The sequence below is a fragment of the Patiria miniata genome, unplaced genomic scaffold, assembly GCF_015706575.1.
Source record: "Patiria miniata isolate m_02_andy unplaced genomic scaffold, ASM1570657v1 HiC_scaffold_3, whole genome shotgun sequence".
In the NCBI taxonomy this organism is placed as follows: Eukaryota; Metazoa; Echinodermata; class Asteroidea; order Valvatida; family Asterinidae; genus Patiria; species Patiria miniata.
Genome location: NW_024037069.1, coordinates 10,779,067 through 10,805,755, shown reverse-complemented (window position 1 = coordinate 10,805,755; position 26,689 = coordinate 10,779,067). Strand labels below are relative to the sequence as shown.

Here is a 26,689-nt window from a genome sequence, read left to right as displayed (position 1 = left end):
TGCAGAGCTAAAATCTAGTTTGAAATGCTGATTCTGTGTTTCGAATTAGCAAAATTAACACCATTTTGCATGATCTACTATTTGGTGGTGGTGGTTGTTGTTGACATTACATCCCATGATGTACTGCAGAAAAAAAATTGTCCTCTTGTATCTTGGTTGCACACTGCATTGAGAGTTGCTCCTTTGAACAGACCACATTTTATTTGTAGTCATTTTTTCGAATGCTTTGTGCAAATTATGGAAAGTATTTCTATAAAAGTAAAATCATTGATCCCACCCAAAAAATGCTTAAACAAATAACAGGAGTCAATTGTATACTACCACAGAATCAAACCATTGTTCTGCAAAGTGAATCTTTTGTTTTAAAAAAAGTTAATGTGTACACGTATGCATTTTAAATTTCCATTGCTTGCCATTTTACAGTTTTTTGTAACTTTAAGAAAATAACTATGTTGTTTTTTTTACCATTATAATTCTATAAAATGTATCATCAGCCTTATTTTGTAGTTTCCTTTTATAGTATATGGTAGTGCTATAATTAATAGAGTATGTTTTAATTTAGTATTAATAGTTTTGTTTTGGCAACTTCTGTGTATTCAGCATTTCTTTTACCAATTTTGAAAATTCTGACAGGTTTCACATTTTGTAGGTGTTAGAGTATTTAAAACAATGTTAGTGTCAGCATAACATGGTTAAACTTTAATTTGATTGTTCTGATGCATGTTCATGTTTAAATTTTTTAAAGTATTATTGAATGTCTTTTTTAAGTTGCACAAAATACTTAGATTTCTATAGCCTTTTGTTAGACCTTAGTTTTTATGTAACCAATATAGTTATTTAATCATATATGATTCTTTCACCTTGTTCAAAAGATGTTGCTCCAAAATAGTTGTATTTTTTATCAACCTTTTCAACATTGATGCAAGATTTTTCAAAATCTTGTTCATATATGACAAGTTTTACTAAGTTGTTCTGATTACTTGATAGAAAGCGAATTATTGAATTATGTGTCATATGTGTGAGGACGTAAACACATCTGCCTTCAACTCAAAATGTTTTCATTGATTGCGAAAACAACATGTGTACACAGCGGCGTGTGAGGTGGGGGGGGGGGGGTTGGACACCATCTTTCCTTGGGAGTGCTCTTCAAAACCTATATTATGGTTAAATTAATGTTAGACAATCACTACCGCTATTCGCTTTCACATTTAAAGGTCATCTGAGGTCAAGTAAAATAGCCTGAAAATGTACAATTGGTCTCAGTTGAAATGTTGAAATCAAATTGGAACCAAATTTTGAGTTAAACTAGATGCAACATGGCAACCTTCATTTGATGATGATGTCAAAGGTCACACACCAAGGTCGAGGGTCATCTGAGGTCAAGTTGTAAAAAGAGGCTGAAAATGTTAAATTGGTGTCTTTCAAAAGTAAAAAGTCCAATTAAAACAAACTTGGGTCATAGATGCAACATGGCAACCTACATATAATAATGTCAAGTGTCACGTACCAAGGACAAAGGTCATCTGAGGTCAAGTTGTGAAATAGCCTGAAAATGTTAAATTGGTCACAATTAAAAGGTCACATAGCAAGTTCAGTTTTATTTTTACAGACCACATCCTCCTAGCTTAAATGCGGGACAATTGAGTCTTCACTTCATGGTGGCAATTCAGTGTAATGTTTCTATAATTATTAGCATTTATCAGTTCATACAATTCCACCCTCATTACTACCCAATATTATTTTTACACTGATCAGTGCCCTCTCATCCGCAATATACTGCCAACTGACAATGCACACCAACCAGTCTCGCCCTGATTATTCACTCTTTCAAAAAAATCGATTAAAAAACAGGCGAGACGCATGGTTTTAGAACCACCTCGTATAACTTTGTTTTATGGGGGGAAAAAGTTTGCAATTTTTTTTTTTGGGGGGGGGGATGTATGATTTTGGTGTTATGTATTTTATTTTTGAAGGGGGGGGGGGGGGAGAGGGACAGGATAGTCTCCTCATCGACTTCAACTCAACATCACTGATTTTGTCAAGTTTGCAAACAAACGTTCGGTTTTTTTTTACGTTTGATCTAATCATGAACCATATCCAACAAATGCCTCCACATTCTTACTTTGCTTGAAGTAGCTTATTTGTACCTTTTAACAATGTTTATGTAACTCGTTTAAGTTGCTTGCCATCATTAATTCTGAAAAATAAAGGATTTTCTTGAAATTATATGGTCTTTGCTTGTCACTTTTATGTTGTTTTGTTCCCCAAAATAAAAAAAAGGGTATTAAAAATCTATAAGCCAGTTAACCACCATTTGGAAATAATTAAAAAAAAAAATAATTAAAAGAATTATGGGAAAACAAATTTGGAATAGAACTTGTGGATAAATAGCTCTGTGGAATTCCTAGAAGTGAATTGTGAATAGTAAATTACAGCGCCACTCATAATAGCATCATGTTTTTCTTTGCAAAATGGAAGTTGCCCCCCAAAAGTTTGTAAATAAATCAGTGCAGCCCTTGATTTTAATAAGCCCCATAAGCAGCAGAGGGCGCTGTGCCAAATCTGTGTCGTCCGTGACAGGTCCAGCGGAATGTTTTGTTGCCCGATATCGCGCTCGGCCTTGCTCTTCGTCTTCTAGCTTGAACGAAAACAACCCGATTTTGATCGGCAACAAAGCTGAACAAAAGCCAGATCCTCAGCAAGACAGAGCTTGCCTATTCCACTGTTTGTCTCCGTGGAGTTTTCAGCTGGAAACCGTCAGGATGGGTAAGTTGCAGCGATGTTTCTGGGGTTGTTTATTCCTTTGTGATTTCAGTTTTTTTCGGCGAGGTAGCTTCGAGCGTGCGGAGAATCGGGGATATGGCGAAGGGGCTGGATGTTTTTCCTTGCGCCGCGCGCCACCGCCATCAGATCTGCCTCGATCTTGCTCAAACTCCAGCATTTCCCCGGCCTTTTCCCACCCTTTCCCACTGCCAAGAACCCTTCTATGCACTTCTTTAGGTCCTCGATGGGATTGCGGTAACGATAGGGAAACACGTGGGAAGAGTTCGGAGGATAAAGAACAACATTAGATCGCTCAAAATAAGAAGAGAAATAGGCTTTCTTTGTGTTCCTTTGTTTGGGCACAGGGCGCCATGCCTGATGCTAAAACGCCATAGACTCTACACACAACGCTATATGACTCATGACAGCTGCGCGTTGACCAATCAGCGTTGCTCCTTTCCACTATATGTATATGTACAAAGGCTTGTGCTATTTTTTTTTTTTAATACAAGCACAATACAAGCGCTGGGCCAGTTCTGTGTGCAGCAGCCCCGAGATTGTGAAAAATGACTGTCATTTCTAGAAACGATTGTTGAAGAGAAATATCATTTGGTTCAAAAGAGGATACCAATAAAAGACATTCATTGTATAAAGTCTTCTCAGATTATGTATATTTGGACCCATTTGTCTGTTTTTTTTATTTCTTAATAGTGGATGTATTTCTTGGGCTTATTCATATTTTTCACCGAAAAGTATTAAAATCTAATTTTGCAATTAATAATTTATTGGATTATTTTTTACGTGCATGACTCACGTGTGCTCGAGTTCAGTTTTCACGTTCCATCTCATGCGGCATTATGATAACTGCAGCTAGCTGTATAAAAAGTTGGTTGTACAAAACTGATTATTTTTGTACTTGCGCCAGACAATTTTTAATATCAAACTTTGAATAACCCACAGCAATATCTTTTACTAAAGAGGAATTTAATCACTTTGTTTTGACTTTATATTCTTCTTTACTGAACAACCTGTTTGATTCATGAAATGTCGGTGACTGTCTGTCACAACAAAACCAATATCACAAGAACTCTGAAGAAATGCATGCATTGATTTGCCAGAGTGTAAAAGAAAAATTAATAGTTATGATTTTTGATGTAAGTGATTGAATCAAGATGCAATTTGCTTAAATTTGTATCCAGTGAAATTAACCTACATTATCCCTCAAGACTCCAGATTTTTTTTTTAAATATTGTTGAATAACCTGAAAGAGAGGTTGTTTTTCACCATGAAACGTGTGGAAAGTAAAATAACCATTGGATGTTTCTCAAGTGTATAAAGTTTCATAAGATTTGTCTACTGGCAACAGGTTTAGTACTTTTCAATCATAGCTTTTTCGGACTTTGATGGTCGACTGGTTTTTTTTTTTTTGGTTCATGACAAAGTTGATGTAAAGTTTTCTCTGCAGCAATAGAAGTTGGGAGCAGTATTTTACAAATTGTACACTATTGAAAGGGATGGTGCCAGACTATTTATGCGTTCTATGCCTCACTCTCCAATTTTCTTTTTAAATGTGGCTTAAAACATCAGGATATGTTTAATCACATATTTTAAATTATTCATCAGAGCAGACTGGTATTAATTTGTTGTAAATTTTATTTAATTGCTTTCATTTTTGTTCACAAGTTCCAAAAACGAAGATTTTACCTCGCTTTCAAATTAATATGGCCGACGCGTGAATAAGGCCTATAGATTGGGTGTGGACTGAGGTTTCAGTCCTTCCTTAGAAATCTGAAAATTTCAGTACACATTTGGAATTAAAATTTCACGTTTAGGAAAGAAATGGAAGCACCTAAAATGTTTTTCTTTTAATACAGCAAATATTAACACACATGTTGTAAACAAAAAAGAAGCTACTCTGGTTAAAGGCTCACACACAAAAATACTTCTACAAATTCAACAAACCATTTATTAAGCAGTTCAAATGTATGTTTTGTTATCATGATTTGCAAATTATACCCTACATTAAAAAGAAAGCCCAAAGGCTGTATTGGTTTTATAGCTACTATGTGCAGTTTCAGGACAATTATAAACCATTGCAACCATGCCCGTTGAGTGAAACGTAATTGTAATTTTTGTCTCAATTGATAGTATGATTGACACAATAAGAGGAGTCAGTGTAAATAAGTCCTATGCAACCAATGCGTGTTAAGGCTTTTGTCTGTCAGAAACTAGATTTGTATTTAATGTTGGGATGTTTCGGGCAGCTTTCACATTTGACCTACTGCGACACATAGTCTCCAGGATGTTTTTGTAATCATATGAGAATGGAGTTTTATTGAAGGAGCATTTTTCGGTACGCTGGGCTAGTGAATGGAAATGCATACATAAAGCCCTCTTCACACAATGACAAAAAAAATATCTAAGAGAGGTGGCAATTTTCTGCTAATGGAAGATTTTACTGCAGGTAAAAATGTCTCAGTGTTTGTGAAACACGAGATCTTTCAGATTTTCGTCTGAGATCAGACCTATTGAGCTAATAAGAACCTTTTTATAGAAAGTAACTTGAATGAATTCCAGTTTGTCTTATTTTCAGACCGTTTCATAAATTGTCATCTCATCTCTGCCATTTGAAGGAAAGGTCAGTCACTTTTAAACAATGATGTCTCACCTGATGGTCTACTCTAAAATTTAAAAAGAAAATGCTCATGGGCCACCAAAAATTCAAATTTTGTAAAGAAATCAAATCCACAGTTTTTCATTCAGTGAAGTTTTTCATTCGATGTCTCATTCAAAGTGAATAATTTCTATATTGCTAGTAATGAAAAAGCCAACAAATCTATTTTTCCAAGTTAAATTTGAAATATCACAGAACTGCAAACCCTAACAGTCCTGAATCCTCCAATTTCAGTGTGATTTTGCACACCCGCTAGGGAGTTAGGGTTGTAATTGGCAATCATCACTTTTTATCTAAGTTATATTTCTCAGGCTATTAACATTAAACTTAAAAGTCATTTGCAATCAAAAAAGAGATTGCGGTAGGGTCGGATGCTGCTGTAACAAACACCAATATCCCAAAGATTCGGCCATGAGACACCAAGATTTAGCATCGATGATCTAAAATCACTTAAAACAAATGGCCATTATTCTGAATAATTTTGTGTGGAACCCATTGTGTTTATTTAAAGTTCCACTGTAATCCAAAACTCAAAAATGATTTACAAACACAGAGCATGTGACGTGTGTTACTGTACTTGATTGTATTTGTACATGACATTCAAGCCATTTTGTGGGATCGCTGCTTGAAAATATGGTACCAGATTTACTTCAGTTATATAGTTTGAATATTGAGGACTAATTCCCAGAAATCTTTCAGTTACCCTTCACCCGTCCTGAGTTCCCACCCCAGACCGGGTGTACACAATAGACCGATTTAATGTGTTGCAGTAAAAACGCAGAGTGGCACTGAACGGAGTGAATGAATACATGGGGGGGTCAAATGTAACTGGCAGCCCCAGCACTGTGTAGTCTTTGTTCTGAATGTCACAGGGGTCATGACCACAATCCTGCACAAAGTCTAACCAATCAAAGGGACACAAGGCTCTATTCAGGCCCAGTTTTTTTTTTTTTCCATCTATAAATATCAGATCGGTAGATTATATGCCTTGGTGTGTTGTGTACTGCAAGTTCTGCGTTGTTATTGTGTGACCAGATTTGTCTACGGTTTGTTGAACTGCACTTTTTGATAGTGTTTATTATGTTGGTCTGGTTTGAAAACAGTAGTGATACGAAGCAATGAAATATAGAATTGGGAGATTTATCTTCCCTTAAGTTTGTACCTGGGGGGGGGGGGGGGGGGGGGGGGTTGATAGAAAAGAGGGAAAAAAGACATGCCATAGTTCTATCCCACAAATATAAAATCCCCCTCCCCCCCCCTGTTTGTTTGTTTATTTTTTTGTGGGGGGGGGGGGGAGGATTAAAACTTTACAAAATTCAACTTTGTGTTAGAATTAAACTGCAAATTTAAATGCTTCTGGGAACAGCCCGGGAACAGCCTGAGTACTACATTGAAAGGTTACGTCGTTTGGCCGCCGATGCAAACAAAGCAATAATTAGTGAAACAATTTGGGTTTTTTTTGGGGGGGGGGGGGATAGTGGTTGTTTGCGTGCTTTTAGAGTTATACAATAAAGGATCATGTTGAGATGCAGTAAATGCAAGGTAATCGAACAAAAAATCCGAACTGCACAGATTAAGACGAAGCTTTTTTTTTTTAATTTGCACTTCCTTTGTGAAAGTAGCGTATTAAGGCTCATCCACATTAAAGACAAGTAGGAACATTGGTAATTACCGGGAAGCAAGCCTACAGATTTTTAAAGGGTAAACAAGATTTTTCCCCGACATCCGCCCTCTGCAAAATAAAAAGGGGGGGGGGGGGTTCAGAGAGAGGACAGACACCAGCTGCTTACAGGAGGTGCTGTTCCAAACAGACTATAATGGACACTATCGGACAATAGGTGGCGCTCTTCATCCCTTCAAATTTGCAGATGGACACACAATTTTTCCTACAGGATGGCATTTTCACCGTCCCAAATTTGCTTCCATCAGCATCCAGATTTCGCTTTTACAATCTGAAGCCCTTAGCTTAAATAGGAGTTGCTGTCTGAACAGACAATAATGGACATTATTGGACAATAGGTGGTGCTCTTCATCCCTACACATTTGCTTGGCATACGATGGAACCTACAGGACGGCGATTTCACCGTCCCGATATTGACTCGCTCACCATCTCGATTTTGCTTTTAAAATCTCTAGCCCGTAGCACTAGCACTCTGCACCCACCCTGCTTACATCGCTATACTTTGCTGAACATTTGTTAAAAAAAAAAAAACCAGAGCCCTTGTGAAAAATATTTGAAGATTTCATTTGATGCCTCTGACCTACCACCTACATAATGTATACAACAAATACAAAACCTGTTGCTTCACATTGTTTACAAACATTTCCATCTTTATATTCCTTCTTCAAAAAAGTCCCTAAAAAAGAAAGAAAAAGTACACCAGTTGTCTGATTGGGGGGGGGGGGGGGCATGCATGGATTAACATTTTACACTGAACGAAATGCTTGCAGTTCATCCACAGGTTTCACAACTTGGTTATTTGTGTGATTTTCAACAGGAAGAACATTGTTAAGAACACTCAAGAATGGGCATTGTTTATTGTCTGTGGTGGTGTTTATAGTGCACAACAGTTATTATTGAAGTTTGGGACACGGTCTTCATGGAATGTTTTCAAGTTTTATGAAAAGGTTATAAAAGGGGTTGTTAATTTACTGTAAGCAAAGGTAGGAATGGTTCCCCTCCTGCGATTGGATCATTCCTTACCTATCTTTATAACAGGAAACATCTATAGGTCATTTCAGGGGTGACTCACCCTCCCAATAATCCATACTTGAAAGTGACGCTAAATTTTTCCATGTTGCTCACTGGCAGACTTTAATCTCCTGAATTAGTGCTGCCTGTGCCACCCAACAGCTGTTTCCAGCGCCATTATGCAGCAGACACACACATAATTATAAATCAGGCATTGTGCTGCCTGCCTCCCCGCGCATGAAACAGCCACACAATATTAAGACAGCCAGCAAAAATAATCCAGTGAATTACTTTATAGTATCGCGTTACGACGATTCTGCGCTATAGTGTTACAGAGTTGGGATAGAACGTGCACAGAGCGGAGCGTGATTGCCCATTCCTATTACCCGACCTTTTTCTACCGCAGATATTGGAGTCTGCAGTCCCTGTTTTGTTTACTCAGTTGATTCTGATGCAAAATCGTGGGACTGTGGGCCCAGTCGTCTCGATTGTATTATAGGCAGAGTGGCTCCAGCATTTGTGAATTGGACGGATACTAGTGCAGAAACAATCGGTCCCATGAAAAACATCTCGGGACGCTTTGATTTTCTTGTTGAAATTCACAGGAAGTGAACATTCTAATGTGAAAATTCCACAACTGCTTTCTGACTTGGATCAGAATATAGTAATGAAGGAGGTTAAATTTGTCGGTGGATTCAGTAAACATCGGAGAGATAAGAAACGTAATTAATCATTCGACAGTTGGCTAGGATGAAGGGGAAAGATTTTTCCTTGGCCCAGTCAGTCAAGGCAAGGGCTGATTTTTGAAGGACTGTTAAGTGATATGCAAGGCTAATAATTAGGTACATGTAAAGCAAAAAGTCACTCGGGAAACCCCCCCCCCCCATTCCAACAAAAAATAACTAACAAAATAAATGAATAATGAAATTTAGAAATAGGAAAAGGATTTAAAAATCCATTTTCAAAGTGTTTTGGGACTTAATCCTGCTAAGCTGTCCCATAGGCAAAATTTACTTCCATTTAGGCTCAAAATTGTTGGGCCGTGGTCAGGGCGCAAGTCGATTTTGATCATGCGCATCAAAGGGTTTTTTTCTTTCAAATTTTCCGCGGTCGCTGTAGTCCACTAAAAGGTAATTACAACATTTGCAAACATCAAAAACAAAACTACCAAATTATTATGAAATACCTTACTTGACTGTAAGTGAATAATAGTCTCAAGCATCCTGTGAAATCATGGCACCTGGTGTGCTGTCATTTTCAAGAAAAATGGAATTTTTGTATCAATTTCGAATGATGGTCAGCCAACCATCGTTGGAAAAACTGACTTTTTTCAAATACTGCCCCTAATTTACCAAAGTTAGTTAGTCCACATTTTTGAGTTTGCAATTGTTTACACATCCAGGAATGGGTGCAGCCAGCTAGTCTGGTTCCCTGACCTGACAATTCCCGGACGTCTATAAATTGCTCTGTTTTGTCTGAAGTAGTGTTAGGGAACCAGACTTCAAGAGCAACATTTTTTTCTTGATGACGGATGGTCCCAAAATTCAAAACAAGTCAGTTAACAAGATTTGCTATAAAATACAAACCCCGAATCCATCCATTTCTGAAAATAACAGCAAAAGCAAATGTTGTGTATTACCTTTAAGTAAACTGTATACAGGAATGTACATATGTGAGTTCTGTTATTGCCTGATTTCTGGCTTTAATTTTGAAATTATAGATAACATATTAGCACCATTTGTGTATATACCTCAAATTCAGGCCAAAATGCCGGAGTCCACTCGCATTCCTGTGTGTACATACATGTATACAGATCATAAGGGCCATTCCATGTTAACTCACGTTGCATTTGGATGTAGTCAATTCTGTGCTGTTATTCTGTAAAGTCAAAGCATTCTGGGTGGGCTTTTCTCACAACAGATCCCATGATATTTATTGATTAAACTACAAAATAAAAGGTCAACAAAATAATAAACTTCTGTTGGTTTGGCAATACGTTTTTTATTGGTAACTCCCGTTACACAAAAAGGACATGGACAACATTAAAGTACCTTGCATTTGAAAGCTTGTGCACTGATGGAGAATTCTTTTTAGTGCTCTTAACCATTAGGGTATAACTGGTATTCTACCTGTACAATTATTAAAAAATAATCAATCATAAAATCTCTAGACAGATATATTTTGGAATTGGTAACTCATGTTACGTAACTCACGTTACAGTTTTTTCCGCCCATCTTTGGTACAAGTTTAACATTAAAGTAAGTAACTAATAAAGTAATAATCAAACAAAAATCTCTTTTGGCATAAAATGTGAAACTTTTTCTCTTCCTTAAAAACAAAACCTCACAATAACACTTGCATTTTGCGTATAAAAACAAGGTGCCAAAAGGACTACCTAAAATCCATAAATTTAGCTCCCAAAACTTTATTTTACTAAAAAATAAAATAAATGTAACCATATTCCATCACACTGCCACATCACTCAAATGAAACGTGGTGTTGTCCCCTTTAATTTGAGACCACATGCGAGATTGTGACGCTTACAGTTTTGAAGATTTTCATAAATGTTCCATTTTTAAGCCATGTCCACATTCTCATGGAATTGCCCATAGATTATCACAGTCAACACTGTCAACTCACGAGGCCCCCTTCAATGGAGAAACCATTGTTAACTTCCGCTACGACAAAGCAACTGCCTTATGACTGATTATCTGAACAACAGATAACACAACATGCTTTCGCCATTGAAAGGGGCCTTCGCGATAGAATTGACAGCATGCCGGGATTGGTCTGTAATGTACACTACACATGGTTCAACAAATATTGTGAAAATAAACATAAGTCCCAAAACGCTGCCAGGCAATGTTGTAATTTTGTATATTACCGCTTTGTCGGCCTGTTCACTTCATTTTACCAGACAGTGATTTAAGAGAAACTAACTTTCATCGGTTTTGTATATATGGACATTTTATCTCAGAACTAAGACTCTCAGTTCCGAAAGCAAGCATATCGCAAGCCCGAATTACAAAGCGATACAGATGTTGACTTTGTTTTTGTTACTGTGAACAATGGGTTAATTTGCATAATTTATGCAGGTCAAGTACAGCCCGTCATCTATGACATCCAGGTATGGCATGGTGCCAATTTGTTTGTGCTATATTTGTTAATAAGGGAAGTGTACATAGAAAATTCATAATTTTTTTTTTTTTTTTTTTTACCAAAGTAACGTCTGTTGACATAAAAAAATAGGAAGCAATTGATGAATGTTATTGATGCTAGCATATATTCAGTAATGTTCAAGGTTCTTGTGAATTCCGAATTTAATTATATGGATGATTGTGAACATTATGTACTCGCCGGTACAAACGTAAATGCGCCAATGGATAAATCTGTTCTGGTTTGATTACTGTGACAAGAAGACGATATTAATGAGAATTTTTCCAGAACTTTAGGCTGAGTTGTTTTTCTTTCCGTGACACACTCGGCGGCGAACGGCGCAGGCCGCAGAAAAATAATGAGGTAATTAAGTAGCGAGGGGATCGTGAAAGAGTGGTATTTGGCATGCCAGTCTCCATTTCCTGTTTGTAAGTTTGACGTGTAGGGTCCTGATGAAACACCTGACGAGATTTTATACTCTGGTATTTACGGCCCGGGCTCTGGCCACTCCGAAACTTTGAGGCGGTTCCTGTGCTGTCTATTGGAATTTGCACAGGTTGTGTGTATTAGGTGATTTTTTTTTGTCTCCGTGCTCCATGTGTGTGTTGGTTAAACATGTAGACTTGATGCTACATGTAGTTGATGTGATGGTACTGTGTGGTCTACTTACAAGAGCCAGTATGTGAAGGACACATGCGCTCATAGGCTGTGGAATATGATGACCAATGCTCAACCGAATGTGCAAATAACCAGCGGCATCTCTAAAGAGGAATGTAGTTAATGCGTCTGCATGAAGCCAGTTTTTATGCAAAGAGTGTCAAAAACAGTTGGTCCAGCGTTGACACTGAGTGTGAAGGATCCAGGATGTCTGCGTGATATGGTCAACAGTTGTGCTGTTACAATGTGCTATTTTATCATTGTATGGCGCCCTCTGTTGGTAGAGCTGAGGCATCGGAAAGAATTTGAGAGCTGAGAACTGTAGCGACTGATCGATGGGTTCTGTACGGCAATGCTGAGGTTGACGTGTGGAGGTTGATGCATGATGGCCAAGGTACGTACAGTATGGCTTTTGATACCAACGGAACATGAAAATGAATCAAAAAAAGAAGCGCCACTACCAGACGTTGATCAGCTTCCAATCCAGTGTTCTCCAGTAGCTTGTGGATGCTTACGAGCGGAAGAAGGCACTCCGTGACTGCTCAGTGGAGCTCCAGTGTGCAGGAGGAACTGCATGTGAGCGCTGGTTTTGTGCGAGTATGACGTAAAGTACGCAAACCATGCACAAACTGGTAGCATCTCGTGAATGCTCAGTGCATGGTATGCCTTGCAATGGCATTCAATGGCCTGCCTGACTCTTGTTGACGGGGTACCTGTGCTTCGAGTCCCAAGTGGGAAGCTTTGCCCCACAACAGAGAATGGCTCTGCGGTGTTCGCATCACGTGTTAATTCTAGTATTTTCACCACTGGACGGTGGCTGTAAGCTACATGTATAGCACCTGTAAAGTGTTCATTTATGTAAAAAATTGTTACATGAAATTACTGTTCACATTGAAACATTGAAGTATTTTCATCACCGTGAATTTTTTTACAACATAAATTTACTGTGCCACGCAGCTAAACCTTGAAGGATACACGATTGTAGTGTACCTTCTTGTACGTGTCGAGTTGTGGATTCACATAGAATTACAGACGTAGTGCAAATACAATTTCACGTAACGGAGTTCTCATGTAAAATTCATGGTATCACCCAATGGTTCTAATTGAGCTGGTCATCACAGGTCACCTTGACGTTTTTCAGTGCAATAATTTACTACGTACGTATTGGAAGCAATTTATTTTTGTAATATATTTATAAAGTGTTTGAGATGCTCTTCACATTTCATACGTCAACATATGCGTGTAGTTTAAAGGGAAAGTACATCATTGGCTTTTGCTGTAATTTTCAGAAATGAACTATCTGAGGGGTTAGTGTAATAGATCAAATATTGTTAAACTTACATGCTTGAAATTTTGTGTTCGAAAATGCTGGAAAAACCAAGAAAAACAAAAATGTTCAAGTAGTCTGGTTCCCTGACTCCACTAAAGATAAAATGGATCAATTTATAGATGCCAGAAAATCGTAAAATAAGGGAACCAGTCTAGCTGGCCTGCACCCGTCACGAACATGTAACCAATAGCAAACAAAATTTGGACTGAAAAAAAAGAAGGTAAATTTGGAGCAGTAGTTGAAAAATAGTTAGGTTTTTCCAACGGTGGTCGGCCGACCACCGTTGGAAATTATATAAAAATACAATTTTCTTGAAAATGACTTCACACAAGGTGCCATAATTTTACAGGATGCTTTAGACTGTCATTTACCAACATCCTAGTAAGGTATTTCGTAAAAACGTGGTAGTTTTATTTTTCGCAAATGTTGTATATTCCCTTTAATGGAAATTGTGAATTGAAAGGTTTTTACTGCAATATTTTAAGCACACAACCAGCGGTGAATTGAAAGTTTACTGTTAAAATTAACACTAATTTTAATTAACACTAATTTTAATTATTAGTGAACACTTAAACAAAAAAGTACCGAAAAAGCCTGTTGAGATGTTTTAATTGCTTATGCAAATCAACTCGAATTGATAAAGCTTTTAAATGTACATGTAAAGTCATGTTATTAAAATACTCATAGCGCAAGTGGCGATATGTGCCTAATAGAAGACGGCAATTTTGGTTTGTTTGGCCCAAATTGAATTGGCCCAGGGATGTGTATTGTGGATGATTAGGCAGTTTATGTGAAAAGCGCTACATGTATGCGTCTACGAGTAGACACTGTTGGCTTGGCTGGGGGGGGGGGGGGGGAGAGAGAGAGAAACGGGGTTGTGAAATTGATAGTGTTTACAATAATTCTCCCTGTTGGAGTACACATTGAGATGCAAAAAGCTAGGATTTATAGAAGCAGCTTCGCCTGGAGTCAAAGGGAAAATTTAAGTTATGTGTTGATCTTGACTCGCAGGAACATGTTTATGTGAGAATGTACCGATATATGTCCTTACATTTATATCCAGTATGACATCAGTGCACATGCACAGTAACAAAATCGGCAGTATTGTGCAAACATGTATGTAAATATATGCACACTTGTCCGCGGTACATTTGTGTATATTGTACATCCATGATGTGAAATAGATAACATTGTACTGCTTTGTCAGCCTTACATTTTTTTCTTAATTCGAAGAAAATCTGTGAAAAAACTACTGTGCATTATCAGCGGATAAGCAAATAAACTTTTGATTACAAATAATAGTCATCTAGATTGTCCTCAAACACCTTGGTGCTAGTCCAGCAAAGTTTGATACATGTACATGAAGCTTAAAAATGTATAGCCTGAATCAGAAAAATTATACATGCACATGTAGTTGAAACCAATTGTTGAAATCTCCTCTGCGCAGATCAACAAAATCTACCTGAACTGGTTTGCTTTTTGGGCTAGCAAGATTCAGCCAGTTCTGATTATTGGCTGTTTCGGCAACCGGCCGAAACAGCCTTTGTTTTCGTTAAAGTTTTTTGTTGTTATTTTTTTTGCCTGCTTATATGTAGCTATTAACCCTTACCCTACTTGACCCTCCAATGCATGCCAATTGTGCCTCAAGAAAATCTCCTATGTTTTTTGCATGGCCCTCCAATATCTGCCATGTCATTTCAAGGGTAACTGGACAGGCACTCCAATACATGCCACAGAGAACAATGAGAGTCCTCTGATAACAAAGTGAGTGCCCCCAGCTGGTCAGTATCAGGCACCCTCCAGGGCCTCCAACTCCTGCCAATTGGAGCCTTCACTGTTAAGACTTGTTATCTGCCAAATAACTGCAGCTGGAGGGCATTGGCATAACCAACTGACATACAGTAAACTACCCTCAGAGAGTAAGGGTTAAAGACCCATTAAGATCATTTGCTTCTCATGTATTATGTTCTTTCCAATAATAACAGCATTCAAACTCCAAAGAAGAATGTTCACGATCTAACCCATTGAAGTTTCAGCTCAGTGGATATTATTTTTTGAGAAAACAGTGAAAAATAATGCACAGCCTTTCGATCACGAAACAGGATTTCGTCAATAGCACTCTTTATTTCCAAAAAAATTGTCAAATGTCCATTGACTGATCATTAGAAATCACCTACATTTCTTGATTCGTCTAAATGACAGCAAGCCAGATGGAATAACATCATAGGGTGTTTCGTACCAGTACAAACTTGATCTAAGTTAAAGCTAGAGTCCATCATTTGCAGCCATCCGAAAAGTAACTGGCGTAATTATTGTTGAAAAACAAACTTGGTTAAAAGATAGTAAGGGAATTAAACTCCCTGTGAAATTATTCTTTCTGGGAAGCTGTCATTTTGAAGTAATCAACGAAAGAAGGCATTTCCAACGGTGATTCTTAAGAAGCACCGTAAGAAAATCTAAATTAGTAGTTCGTTTTGTTATTCAGCGCAGCGCGCACAAGTATTGGAACGACGCACACGCGCGCACGGTTGTTGTAATTCGTCGGATCAGTGCGCGACGTCGCGTATAGCTGCAATTCAAAACATGATTCAGTAACTTTTGATTTGAAATTGAGATCTTAGAATTCTGTTTTTCTCGGAATGTACAGCTGAAGCTTAGCTGAAACTTCATCAGGTTAGTTGCTCAGTATCCTTCATTAGATTTTGAACTCTTTTGTTGCTTCAAACGAACAAAATGCACAAATTACAAATGATGGACTGTAGCTTTAAGCTTTCTGATAATAATTCAGTAGGTAAGAAAGAAAGTCAAGATAACCGTTTCTTTTCTTGCAATCCTTTTGCGACAGATATGATGCACCAGCACCAACAGCTGATGGTGGCGCCTGCCAAGAGAGGACGCAAGCCCAAGGAGGGCAAACAGAAGAGGAAGAGACGCCCCAAGCCCACAGACCACATCAAGAAGCCCAAGACAGGATACTTCTACTACCTGGAGGCCTTCAGAAAGAACTTCGGCAAGAACGGGGAGCAGATTCCAAGGGTGAGATTTTAGGGAGGAGAAAACAAAATTGTATTTTCCCTTCATTTGGCTTAAGAAAAACACACACACACCTATACTTGAGTAGGTTTATGGTGTAAATCGAGCACACACACGTGCAACATCATTGATGAATTGAGGACAGGAACCAAATCGAGGACGACCTCGACTAGAAAACATGTACAAAACCAATGAGAGCTGTTGCCAAAAGTACAAATAAAGGAAAAGGGAAGAGGAACAAAAGAATATCCTTGATTTACACCATAAACACACGTGTGTGTACATGTGGCTTTACGATAGAGGACAGACACATAAAGGGAGAACAACAGATCCTTTCAGTCCTCGAGCGTTGGGTCTTTTGTTGAAAACGGTCCTCGATCGTACGGTTATGTGCTTAGTCTGTGGGAGAGTGTTACATTACAGGGACAAAGGGAAAAACAAAGCATTGTCCTCGGGCGTACAGAAATTCACAACTGTGTGTTCCATAGTTGTGGGGACTACACACGAGTTGTCCCATGGTACTATGGTGACCAATGACGCTGTGGGGACAGCAGAAAGTCCCTGTAACTCGGTCTGTAACCGGCCCCCGGTTCCAAATGGGACCTACACCTATGCTGGGCCATATTGTTCTCCATTGGTAAAGTCCACTATTGAATGGGTCTACATACACACATTATGTGTCAGTATGCTGTTTTGTCTGAACAGTCAAAGACAATCAACAAATTCAACCCTGTTCTCCTGCTGTGCCTTTACACACAGGCTAGTCACCAACAGTCAGATCACATTTCTGCAAGCACTGCTACTTGTTATATTTCATCAACACACAAAGGCAGGTATTAAACTGGTGGGCACAGCTTGCTTATCAATCACCTACAGTCAAGGCAAAGCTGTATCAAGTTACATAAGCAGTCACAGCCAGTCAATCCTGCTTTAAGTAGGCAGGAGGCCCTTGTTGAAAATGTTAACATGTTAAAAACAGTCACTGGATTGATTTCGACTGTTCGGATGGCTTTGTTGAATTGGCAAGCCAGGGAGGGATGGTTTATGTTAAGGCCGGTTCATATTTTCAACGAATGCGGATGCGAAACGATTTGACGTCATGAAACATTCGCTGCAAAATTCGCCGCAGTTGAAATGTGCTCAACTTTTGCGAAATGGCAGCGCGAAAGTTTGCCGTTGTGTCACAAATCCGCGTTCGCATTTGCTTTCGCGCCGAGTTTGAACCGGCCATTACAGCGTACTGACCCGCTCATGGTTACTTTTTTTGTTGTTCTGCTTCTGTAATTAACAGGCAAGTGAAATTACAAAGGCGTGCGGTGCCAAGTGGACCTCCATGAATGAGGCGGAGAAGAAGCCCTATGCTGACTTAGCCCTGACTGACAGGGAGAGGTACCTGGCGCAGGTGGGTAGTTGGAAGATTTAGTCAGAGTCATATCAGTGTGGTGGTAGTCGAGTCCATCACAAGTCCAGTCACACTTTAACCCTAACCAGCCCAACTCCATCAAAATTTATCCCCCCATTTCGATGGATTATGGGGGACTTTGTCCTGCAGGCCTAATGTGACTAAATATTGATAAAGTATGATGAACTTGGGCCTGAAGGCCTGAAGCAGTGCTAGGGATATCCGATTGATTTTGCCAATCTTCCTGTACTGCTATTGTCATTTAAGCCATATGTAGCAAGTCCATGAATGTCAACCAGTGCGTCAGTGGTGGATTCCATTATGTCATGTACAGTTTTGTATTGGGAGCACAGTGATTGATGGATATTGATGGACTTGGACCAGTTCTTAGTAAAAGACACTAGGGAGCTAGGGTTAATCACAAGTCAGTTTACAAGTCTGATCACAAGTAAATCACAAGGCAATTCACAAGTCCGGTCACAAGTAAATCACAAGGCAATTCACAAGTCTGATCACAAGTAAATCACAAGGCAATTCTCATGTCTGGTCACAAGTAAATCACAAGCCAATTCACAAGTCTGGTCACAAGTAAATCACAAGTCCGGTCACAAGTAAATCACAAGCCAATTCACATGTCTGGTCAAAATCACAAGGCAATTCACAAGTCTGGTTACAAGTTTATCACAAGTCACTGTCAATTCACAAGTTCGGTCACAAGTGCGGTCACAAGTCAATTCACAAACCTGGTAGCAAGTAAATCACAAGGCAATGGACAAGTCTGGTTACAAGTTTCTCACAAGTCAGTGTCAATTCACAAGTAAATCACAAGTCACTACACAAGTTCAGTCACAAGTAAATCACAAGTCAGTTCACAAGACCAGTCACAAGTATCAGGGATGATCAATAACAAAAGAATGGGAAACTTCCATGAATCAAAAATCAACTTTTGGACTCCTTACTCTGAGTCATGACATCAATCTCCGCACCAAAGTTTGAGATTTGCCAGGATTTTTCCTGATTTCGATGTGTTTTTTTTAGGGCTTTTCCTGACTTCAAGATTTTTACCATATGAAAGTTTACAAAGAACAAGAGAAATGGGCGTTGTAAGGGGTGCCTTTAGGCAACTGTAACCATATACCCTAGACCCTAGGGCCCTCAGGGACCATCGAAACCCTCTGCCGACTGTTTTCATGGATTTTTCATTTCCCCCCCCCCCCCCCATCTCACCCCTGCCTCACAAAAGGGTGACAGTCTGGAGATAACGAAGCCTGCTGTTCCAAACGTCTTTTCTGAAACTTACTAACAAAACACAAATTCACAAAAGCTAATCCGGTACACATGGTGCTACTGATTGCATGACCTGTTGCAAACTTTCAAATCTTAATGAACTAGATTAGACTAAGTATTATCCCTCCTTGTCACAGCGGGAGATGTTCACAAAGAAGCGGGACCCAGACAAGCCCAAGAAGCCGGCCACGGCCTACTTCCTCTTCCTGGAGGACTTCCGGAAGAAGATGAAGGGGGTGCCGCTGGAGCCGGGCAAGCGCCTGACTGTCATCTGCGGCGAGGAGTGGAACAAGCTGACAGACCAGCAGAAGAAACCTTACCAGGACCAGGTGGCTATCAAGTATCAGCTGTACGAGGAAGCCATGAAGGAATGGAGACTCAAGGTTTGTAGATCTAAATGGTTTAACCCCCCTAGTCTTTTGCACTTCAGAACCCTTCAAGTTTCTCAAAGACCACTTTTGCCCATACGGTTAGCAACACACTTCAAATTCCTTGGAGGTAATCTTCTGTGGAGTATGGATAACACTTCAAATCCCTGCACAATTCTTTGGTGTGGTTAAGCTCAGGGCAAGCAGGCAGATTCGGTCACGCTTCACTGCTGTTTTTTTTGTTTTGTTCAGTGACCCTCTGTGTGAGTTTCACACTTCATATCCCTTCACCTGAAACTGACCTGCAGAGCTTTAATTAAGGGTTTTACATATCGCTCTGAATATTGACTTCCATACGAGGAGGTTTAGCTCTAACCCTCCAAGATCCTCCACAAATCAGCTATGACGGTCTAGGAGAATTTTGAAGGATTGAGCAAGTAGAGGCCAGCCACTACTGCTTCACATTAGACTCGATGCCCTTGTATGTTCGGAGTATGAAGAATATGCGTAGTGGTAGACTTACCAGCCAATTTTTGCCTTGGAGCATTCGGAATCCTCCTACGTAAGCAACCACAGTGCAGGAACCCAATAGTAGTGGCTGGGCTCTACCTTCCTCAATCTGTAAGCTTATCCAAAATGTTCTGGTGGATTTTGAAGAATCTACTTACTGGTGACCTTGACACTTGGTATCTCAATTACCATGTTTTCGTACCCATGGGCTTGGTGTGTGAACAAGAGAGGGCGCTTTTGGACAACTAAGATCCCAGTGGATGGGACACACGAGGTGCGCGTACTGGTTCGTCCGCGTATCGCTGAAAGCACAAAGGACTTATGTGCACAAAGCCATAGCGTCCTTGCATGATCGTGTGGTTTCGTCGGCAATGCTTACGAAAGTCTCCCCCAGTGGTCTCCCCCAACTCTCCCTTTCTTACCATTGAGGGGGTACTTGTGCACGGAGCCCATGAGGACAATAAGTGGTTTATGGAAAATGATGGTTGACAGTCCATTCTGTTCATGCAAAATGTTTTTTTCTTTTATCTCCTCCAAAGAAGGGAATTCCCGAACCCCACAAAGCACCAACTCAGCCCTCCCAGTCCAGCATGAGCCACATGCAAGCAGCCAGCATGCAGCAGCAGGCCCAGCACCAGCAGGTCCAGCAACAGGCAGCCGCCGTGCAGCAGCACAGACAGCAGCAGCAGCAGCAGTACGGCCAGGTGGGGCTGGGCATGGCCAACAGCTACAACGGCAGCGCGCAGGCCGCCGCTGCCCACCAGCAGCTGCAGCTGCAGAGGATGCACATGCAGCAACAGCAGCAGCAGCAACAGCACCATCACCCGACAGCGGCGCCCACACACCCTGATGACGACGACGACGATGAATATGATGATGAAGATGATGACGATCTGGAATATGGAGAAGATGAGTAAAGGCCGTCCTCCGCCAAGCCCAACTCTCTCCCGCCTCAACCCCTTACTTGTGTCAATACAAGACTGTTTCATAGTGCTCCAGTGACAAAAAATAAAGCCAGGCCATTTGTGTCTCATACAGGCTGGAAACGCATCACGTCCCTTAAGAGCAGGCATGCCACTTTTCCTTGGATCCGCTGATTTCCTCGGTTTTTTTATTTCTCAGGAATGCCATTACAAATTGCAAAACACTGTACAAAATCTTGTGTGGTTTGGAATTTACTCGTTTTTTTTTTTTAAATTCCTAGTTGCAAGCCTGTGAGAGAGGAAGGTCTATTTTGTCACTGGCCAAGTATGGCAAAATTGCCAAAAGTGAAAAGGGCAGTGAAATTTCCACTGCCTTCAACTATTGTGGAAATGGCCAAAAAATCAAACAACAGCAAAACTTCAACCACCTTGAAATCATCCCTGAAATGGATGAAACGTTTTGGAGAAAAGTGCTTGATATGAGAAAGATATTTCCAACATGCCTCTTCACCAAACATACATCATAATGGTAAGGATTTCCTGAACCCAACTGACTAACATGTGTTAGCTGAAACATTAGACCAAGTTTTTGGCATGTTTTGGCCTTAACAAAATCTAGGCCACGGGCTTGGCCCGTTTTCCTCTGCGATGTCAGCCGGCAGTGCTCAGTGATTCCTGTCCACCAATCACTATCGAAATCCAAGATTCCACTACCAATGTAGTCCAGTAAAAGAAACTGTGTATATGTGGAGCACAAATGGCCTCGCCTAGCGTTGTACACTGTCGACGTTGTTTATTTTTAGCCATGTAAAGCAAAGCTGTAAGCGATATTCAAGCGTTTAGTATCGTCAAAACTTTAATTATTATTATTATTATTATTATTTGTGATTTTTTAATTTTTTTAACTTGCCGTAGGCTGTTCTAGCTGTTTGAAGTGTGCTGTCATAGGTGACCCCCTTTGAAGTGTGGTTCCAAAAAAAATTGTTTAACGGAACACTCATGTTTTTGTTTCGTCCGTGAGACTTTCTTCCAGCAGTTTTAGCTACAAGCACAGTGTCACAATAGACATTCAGCCATGACAGTGGCAACAATTATCCCCCCGTGGAAGTTTAAACTGAAATTTTATGAGTGTTTTTCGAAAAAAAAGTGAGTTCTCATATTTTACTGCATCACCGTGATTGGTCCGATATTACACTGTCGAGAACATTTTTTTATTATTTTTTATTTATAGGACCCGATGCTGCACATATGTGTATGTGACTTCTTTTTTTTTTAAGAACTCGTTCGATAGAAGTACCAAAAAGTAAAAATTCCATGACCTTAATTTGAAATAATTAATGTGTTTTTAAAAGAGAAAAACGAAAAATTAGATTGTAAAGAGAAAAATAAAACCTGCAGCACACAAGATACAAACAAAAGCAATAAATTGTAGGCAAGATAAACATGGTGGTGCTGACGTAAATGTGTGTTGTACTTAAAACCGAGATGGCAGTATTCTTGCTGTCACATCAAGAACAATTATTTTCTTAGTTGTCGAAATTCTTGGGGGAAAAAAAACAAAAAACCTGCTGCTGGCTGTGAAAATGTTTGTTTAGATCTGCATGTTTATGTTAATCCAAACTTTCTTGTTTTATCGGAATGTGTGTCCGCAATTGGGCTTAGTACAGACTGAGAGACGTTTTGGTAGGAAGAACTTTGGAGATTTCCGTCACTTCAACAATGCCAGTTTGTTTTTTTTCGTTGAAAAAAAAATGGCGTTGAGGAGTTGTATGTGCACGCTGTGAATAATCGCATTGTCTGATGACTAAATGTTAACAGTCCAGTAGCTGCGTGGCAATGTCTGGGCTCGCGAATGTAAAAAAAAAGTAAGGATACTAAAACTGATACGTAGCGCTTGAGACAAAAGCTGATAGTCGTAGTTGAAGGTTGAAAACAAACATGAAATGCTGGTCGGGTCTTTGTTAAAATAAAACAAGCATTGTAATTCAGATATTATGTAATTGTGCATCGATGTCTTGTGTTTTGGAAAAGAAAAATATAACTTGTACATTGTGTTCTAGCAGTTGTACCCGCATTGAAAAGTGGTTGAAAAAAAAATTATCACCTTTGCCTCTGAAAACCACTGCAATACCCCGTGCTACCTCTAAGGCCCAAATTCTCACTTTTGAGAACAAACCAAAAAAAGCTCAACTCGGTTAAAAAATTGGAAAAAATTACATCACAAATGTTTGCTCTTGTCACACTTTTTCTCTGAACTGTTATTTCTTTTTTACTATTTTATTTTTATGGCCAAAATTTGGGCCTTTGAAGGAAGACAATCTGGAAAATAATACAACTTTCAGTGATTCGTGAGTAGTATAGGCTTCCTGTGGTACCAGATGGCAAGTATTGAGTGGTTGCTTTTCATATCTGTAGCCCTTCCCTTGGTTGATTTGTCGAAAGTAGTTAGGTCCCTCGATATTAAAATACATAACAGTGTTTTCTAGACGACTAGGTAATACGGCCATGCCATACCGTATGTGTAGGTATTCTTTGTATACAAACAAAAAAAATGTTGTGTTTTGGAGATGACGACCGCTGTGAAATCGTGCCGTGTGGATGTGACTTCAGACGATACAATTGTAGATATATAAACCTTTTTCGACCTTATGTCCTGTATGTAGGATCTTTTTAAACCACGACAAAGTGTATAAATATTTGTGAAGACACCCCAGATTCTTGTATACTTAAAGTGAGATCTGTGACAATCGTAATTTATGTGGATATCATATTTTTTAATGTAATAATAACCCTGTATTCTTCTGACTTCAAAAAAAAAAAATCAGGCCAGTTTTTTGCTTTTTAAATTATGAAATAATTAACGAGGGAACCTTATTCAGCCCCAAAATTACCTTGAACAAGTGCCATGTTTTTCTTAACGTGGACAGAAAATCCGAAACCCCGAACACCCCCCCCCCCCCCCCCCTTTTATGAAATATTTATGTAAACATTGAAAGCAATTATGTAACTTGCCAAGACCGGTGACTGTTTTTTGTATTCACAGATTGGCGCCTGTTTAAAGTTTTATATATACCACTGACTTGCTATCAAAAGACGAGAAAACTAATACCCCGAAGTAGGCGTGATTTTGTCCTTTTTCAGCAATGAATATTTGATTGTTTCTTTCCCTTCTTTTTAAGTGGTCATCAAAAATAACAAAATGTTAAATTAAAAGGAATAAATAATTGACAATCTTAATCAGGTATTAACACTGCCAAAAAAAAGAAGAAAAAAATAAATACCGCATAAAGACCCAAAAGTTAATATTTTTTATTAAAAAGTAACTTAAGCAAGCTGTTGTAGAGTAAAGAGCCTTTTTTTGTCAGATACTAGCAATCAATATATTGGGCATTTCTGATTGATTGGTCAAATAGTTTTTTTGTTTGTTTTTTAGGAAAAAATAAGGGCCAATCTTGACACCATTGTTAGGCTTTAGATATTTATGCTGCGTAGCTTTTAGGCGACCAAGAAGAACTGTATATTTTTAATTGATCGTTGCGTGGAATGATGCCCGTTCTTTGAATCATGTCATATCGAGAATTCGATCCAATTTTATGATAATTAGCTTTGTGTCTTAGAGAAAGTCGCCGTGAATTATAGAATGAAATCTCTATCTCCCATGCTAATTGGGAAACAAAATAATGAGGTTATGCTTCTGGAAACAAATTGAGGTTGTAGTATCATAATTTTGTAATTTACATTTGAAACAATAGAATGGAAATGATTCTGTGTTCTTGATTCTTCATCAGAACCGTGTCGTTACCCACACATTGCATGAACACTCACTCTTGTTTTACTATACTCCCGAGGACAATGCTTTGTGTTTCCCTTTGTCCCTGTAATATAACACTCTCCCATTGACTAAGCACACAAACCTTCTACAGAGGACGGTTTTGAACAAAAGACCCAACTCCCGAGGACTGAAAGGATCTGTTGTTCTCCCTTTGTGTGTCGGTCCTTGGGGGTTATGTAGAACACGTACAACCTAATCACATACGACTTGTCTTCTAAAGTTGCCATTGTAAACTGTTACATGACAGGATTTTGTTTGAAATTATAAAAAAGAAATGGAAAACATCATTGAGCCTTGTATTTCATGAACTTGACACAGGTTTTTCTCACGAAGTTAAATTTCAATCCCGATCAAAGTGGGTCAGAAAATTGTCTAGGAAATGGCAAATGTAATTATACATTGTAATAACAAGCATCTCATTTAGTGGGTACAGTCTTGTGACGTCAAAATTTGGATATCGGTGATTATTTAATTAATACAAATCTCTGTATTTGGAACAATGAGAGGACGATCCTTGCCAATTTTGTTTTGTTTTGTAGATACAGAGAGATCTCTTGTGAATTGTCTCATGCGCCATTACTTCGAGTGTTTTACCAAAGTGTTTGTATTTCTCGAGCTTTCTAGTCATATTTTTGTTATCACTGTACATTTACTGCAATTCTTGTTGCTTGAAATCGAAAAAAAAGTATGTTTTTTTTTTATTTTGTAGAATTGTGAGTATTTGTCTGACTTGTTATTAGTGTTAAAAAGCAACTCAAAATTGAAGACAAAAAAAACTATCAAAACAAACTGAGAAAAAAAGAGAATTTTGGAGATATCACCAGTGTCATGATTCTTTGTACATCTCCGATAGGGAGGTCATTAAAATACGCAAGAAATTGGTCCCCCAATGTGTGCTTTGGTCTGGTGTTTCTTCTGTATTGTCTTCCATTTTACTTGTTAAATTACATAAGTGGAGAAGGGCCATCTCTTGAATTCAGGCGACAATGCAGTGTACCAAAGAGTTTGCCACGTAGAGTTCATTTTTTCCCAGTGCATTGTGGGAGATGGTTGACAAATTCGCAGCGCGGGACATTTGAAATTGTTCGTTTTTTTTCCGGTCAGTAGATTCGTAAGCGTTTGAGTATACGTTTGCCCTGTTTGTTTTCTTTTTATCAATATGTTTCTTTTTAGTAAGGCGGCAGAACGCTATGCCCCAGTCTATAACAAGTTAGCTCAAGTTGTGTACTGACACTCGTTCAAATGGGCCATGTTTTGTCGACCGTAAACTTGAAAAATGGACTCTCCATGGCAAACTCTTGGTGGCGCACTGCATTGTGAATCGCCTGCGAATTGAGTGACAAAGTGGCAGTCAAAATTGCAGATCTCAACAACACCAAGTGACTATCGTAATAAACTTTTTTTTTGTCCACTAAGACTAGCCTGCCTAGTAAAGATCGCCCCAAATCTTCACTGAAGTGTTCATGCATCTGTTCTACAGATGCTTGCCGGATTTTGCCCATTCGTGGGAGTTGTGGGGTAATCCTATATGATAGCACTGCCCGGCCCTCTTCACCAGGTGGAAGGTGGGAGTATGAACTAGCGAGGGTTTGCGGTAACACCTTGTGGAAATCTCTTTTAGAAAGGTGTGTGGTTCTGAAAAGAACTGGTTGAACCAGACATCGTCCCAAAAGAGCTGTCCACATGGTGTCACCGCAAACCCTGCCTAGTTCATACTCCCACCATGCAAGGTTTCAAATCTTATTCACAATACAAATTGTGCTCTGCTGTTTTGGATGAGGGGCTGCACATCTTGAAATCAAGTAGAGAAAATTTGCGGCAATATACTTGTGCGTGATTTAATTACTCCTGCAGTTCACGAGCATGTACTACCCATGTCGAGTCTTTGTGGAGACTAGTAAGTTCATATTGAGTACTTTGGAAAACTAAAGGCAGGAATCGTCATTCCTTTTGAAACAGGACAGATCATAGGTTTGAGGGAAACAATCACCAAGCAAGGAATTTCAGAAAGATGCAGCACGTGGCACATGTGGAAAGTATTGGAATATCCTTTTGTCCTGCA

General features: G+C 39.2%; 1 protein-coding gene across 2 annotated transcripts; it reads left to right on the top strand.

Annotated features, from left to right (window-relative positions):
• Positions 1–2,553: 2,553 nt before the first annotated feature.
• Positions 2,554–25,517, top strand: LOC119737172 (intrastrand cross-link recognition protein-like). Of its 2 annotated transcripts, none has more exons than XM_038211345.1 (5): positions 2,554–2,766; positions 16,118–16,308; positions 17,597–17,707; positions 19,132–19,377; positions 20,415–25,517. In XM_038211345.1, the coding sequence occupies exons 1-5, from the start codon at positions 2,763–2,765 to the stop codon at positions 20,787–20,789; spliced, it is 927 nt and encodes a 308-aa protein (XP_038067273.1). In that variant the 5' UTR covers positions 2,554–2,762; the 3' UTR covers positions 20,790–25,517. The 2 variants fall into 2 exon arrangements, with proteins under 2 accessions (XP_038067273.1, XP_038067272.1); XM_038211344.1 differs by having other exon boundaries at positions 2,557–2,766; positions 20,412–25,517.
• The last annotated feature ends 1,172 nt before the right edge of the window (positions 25,518–26,689 follow it).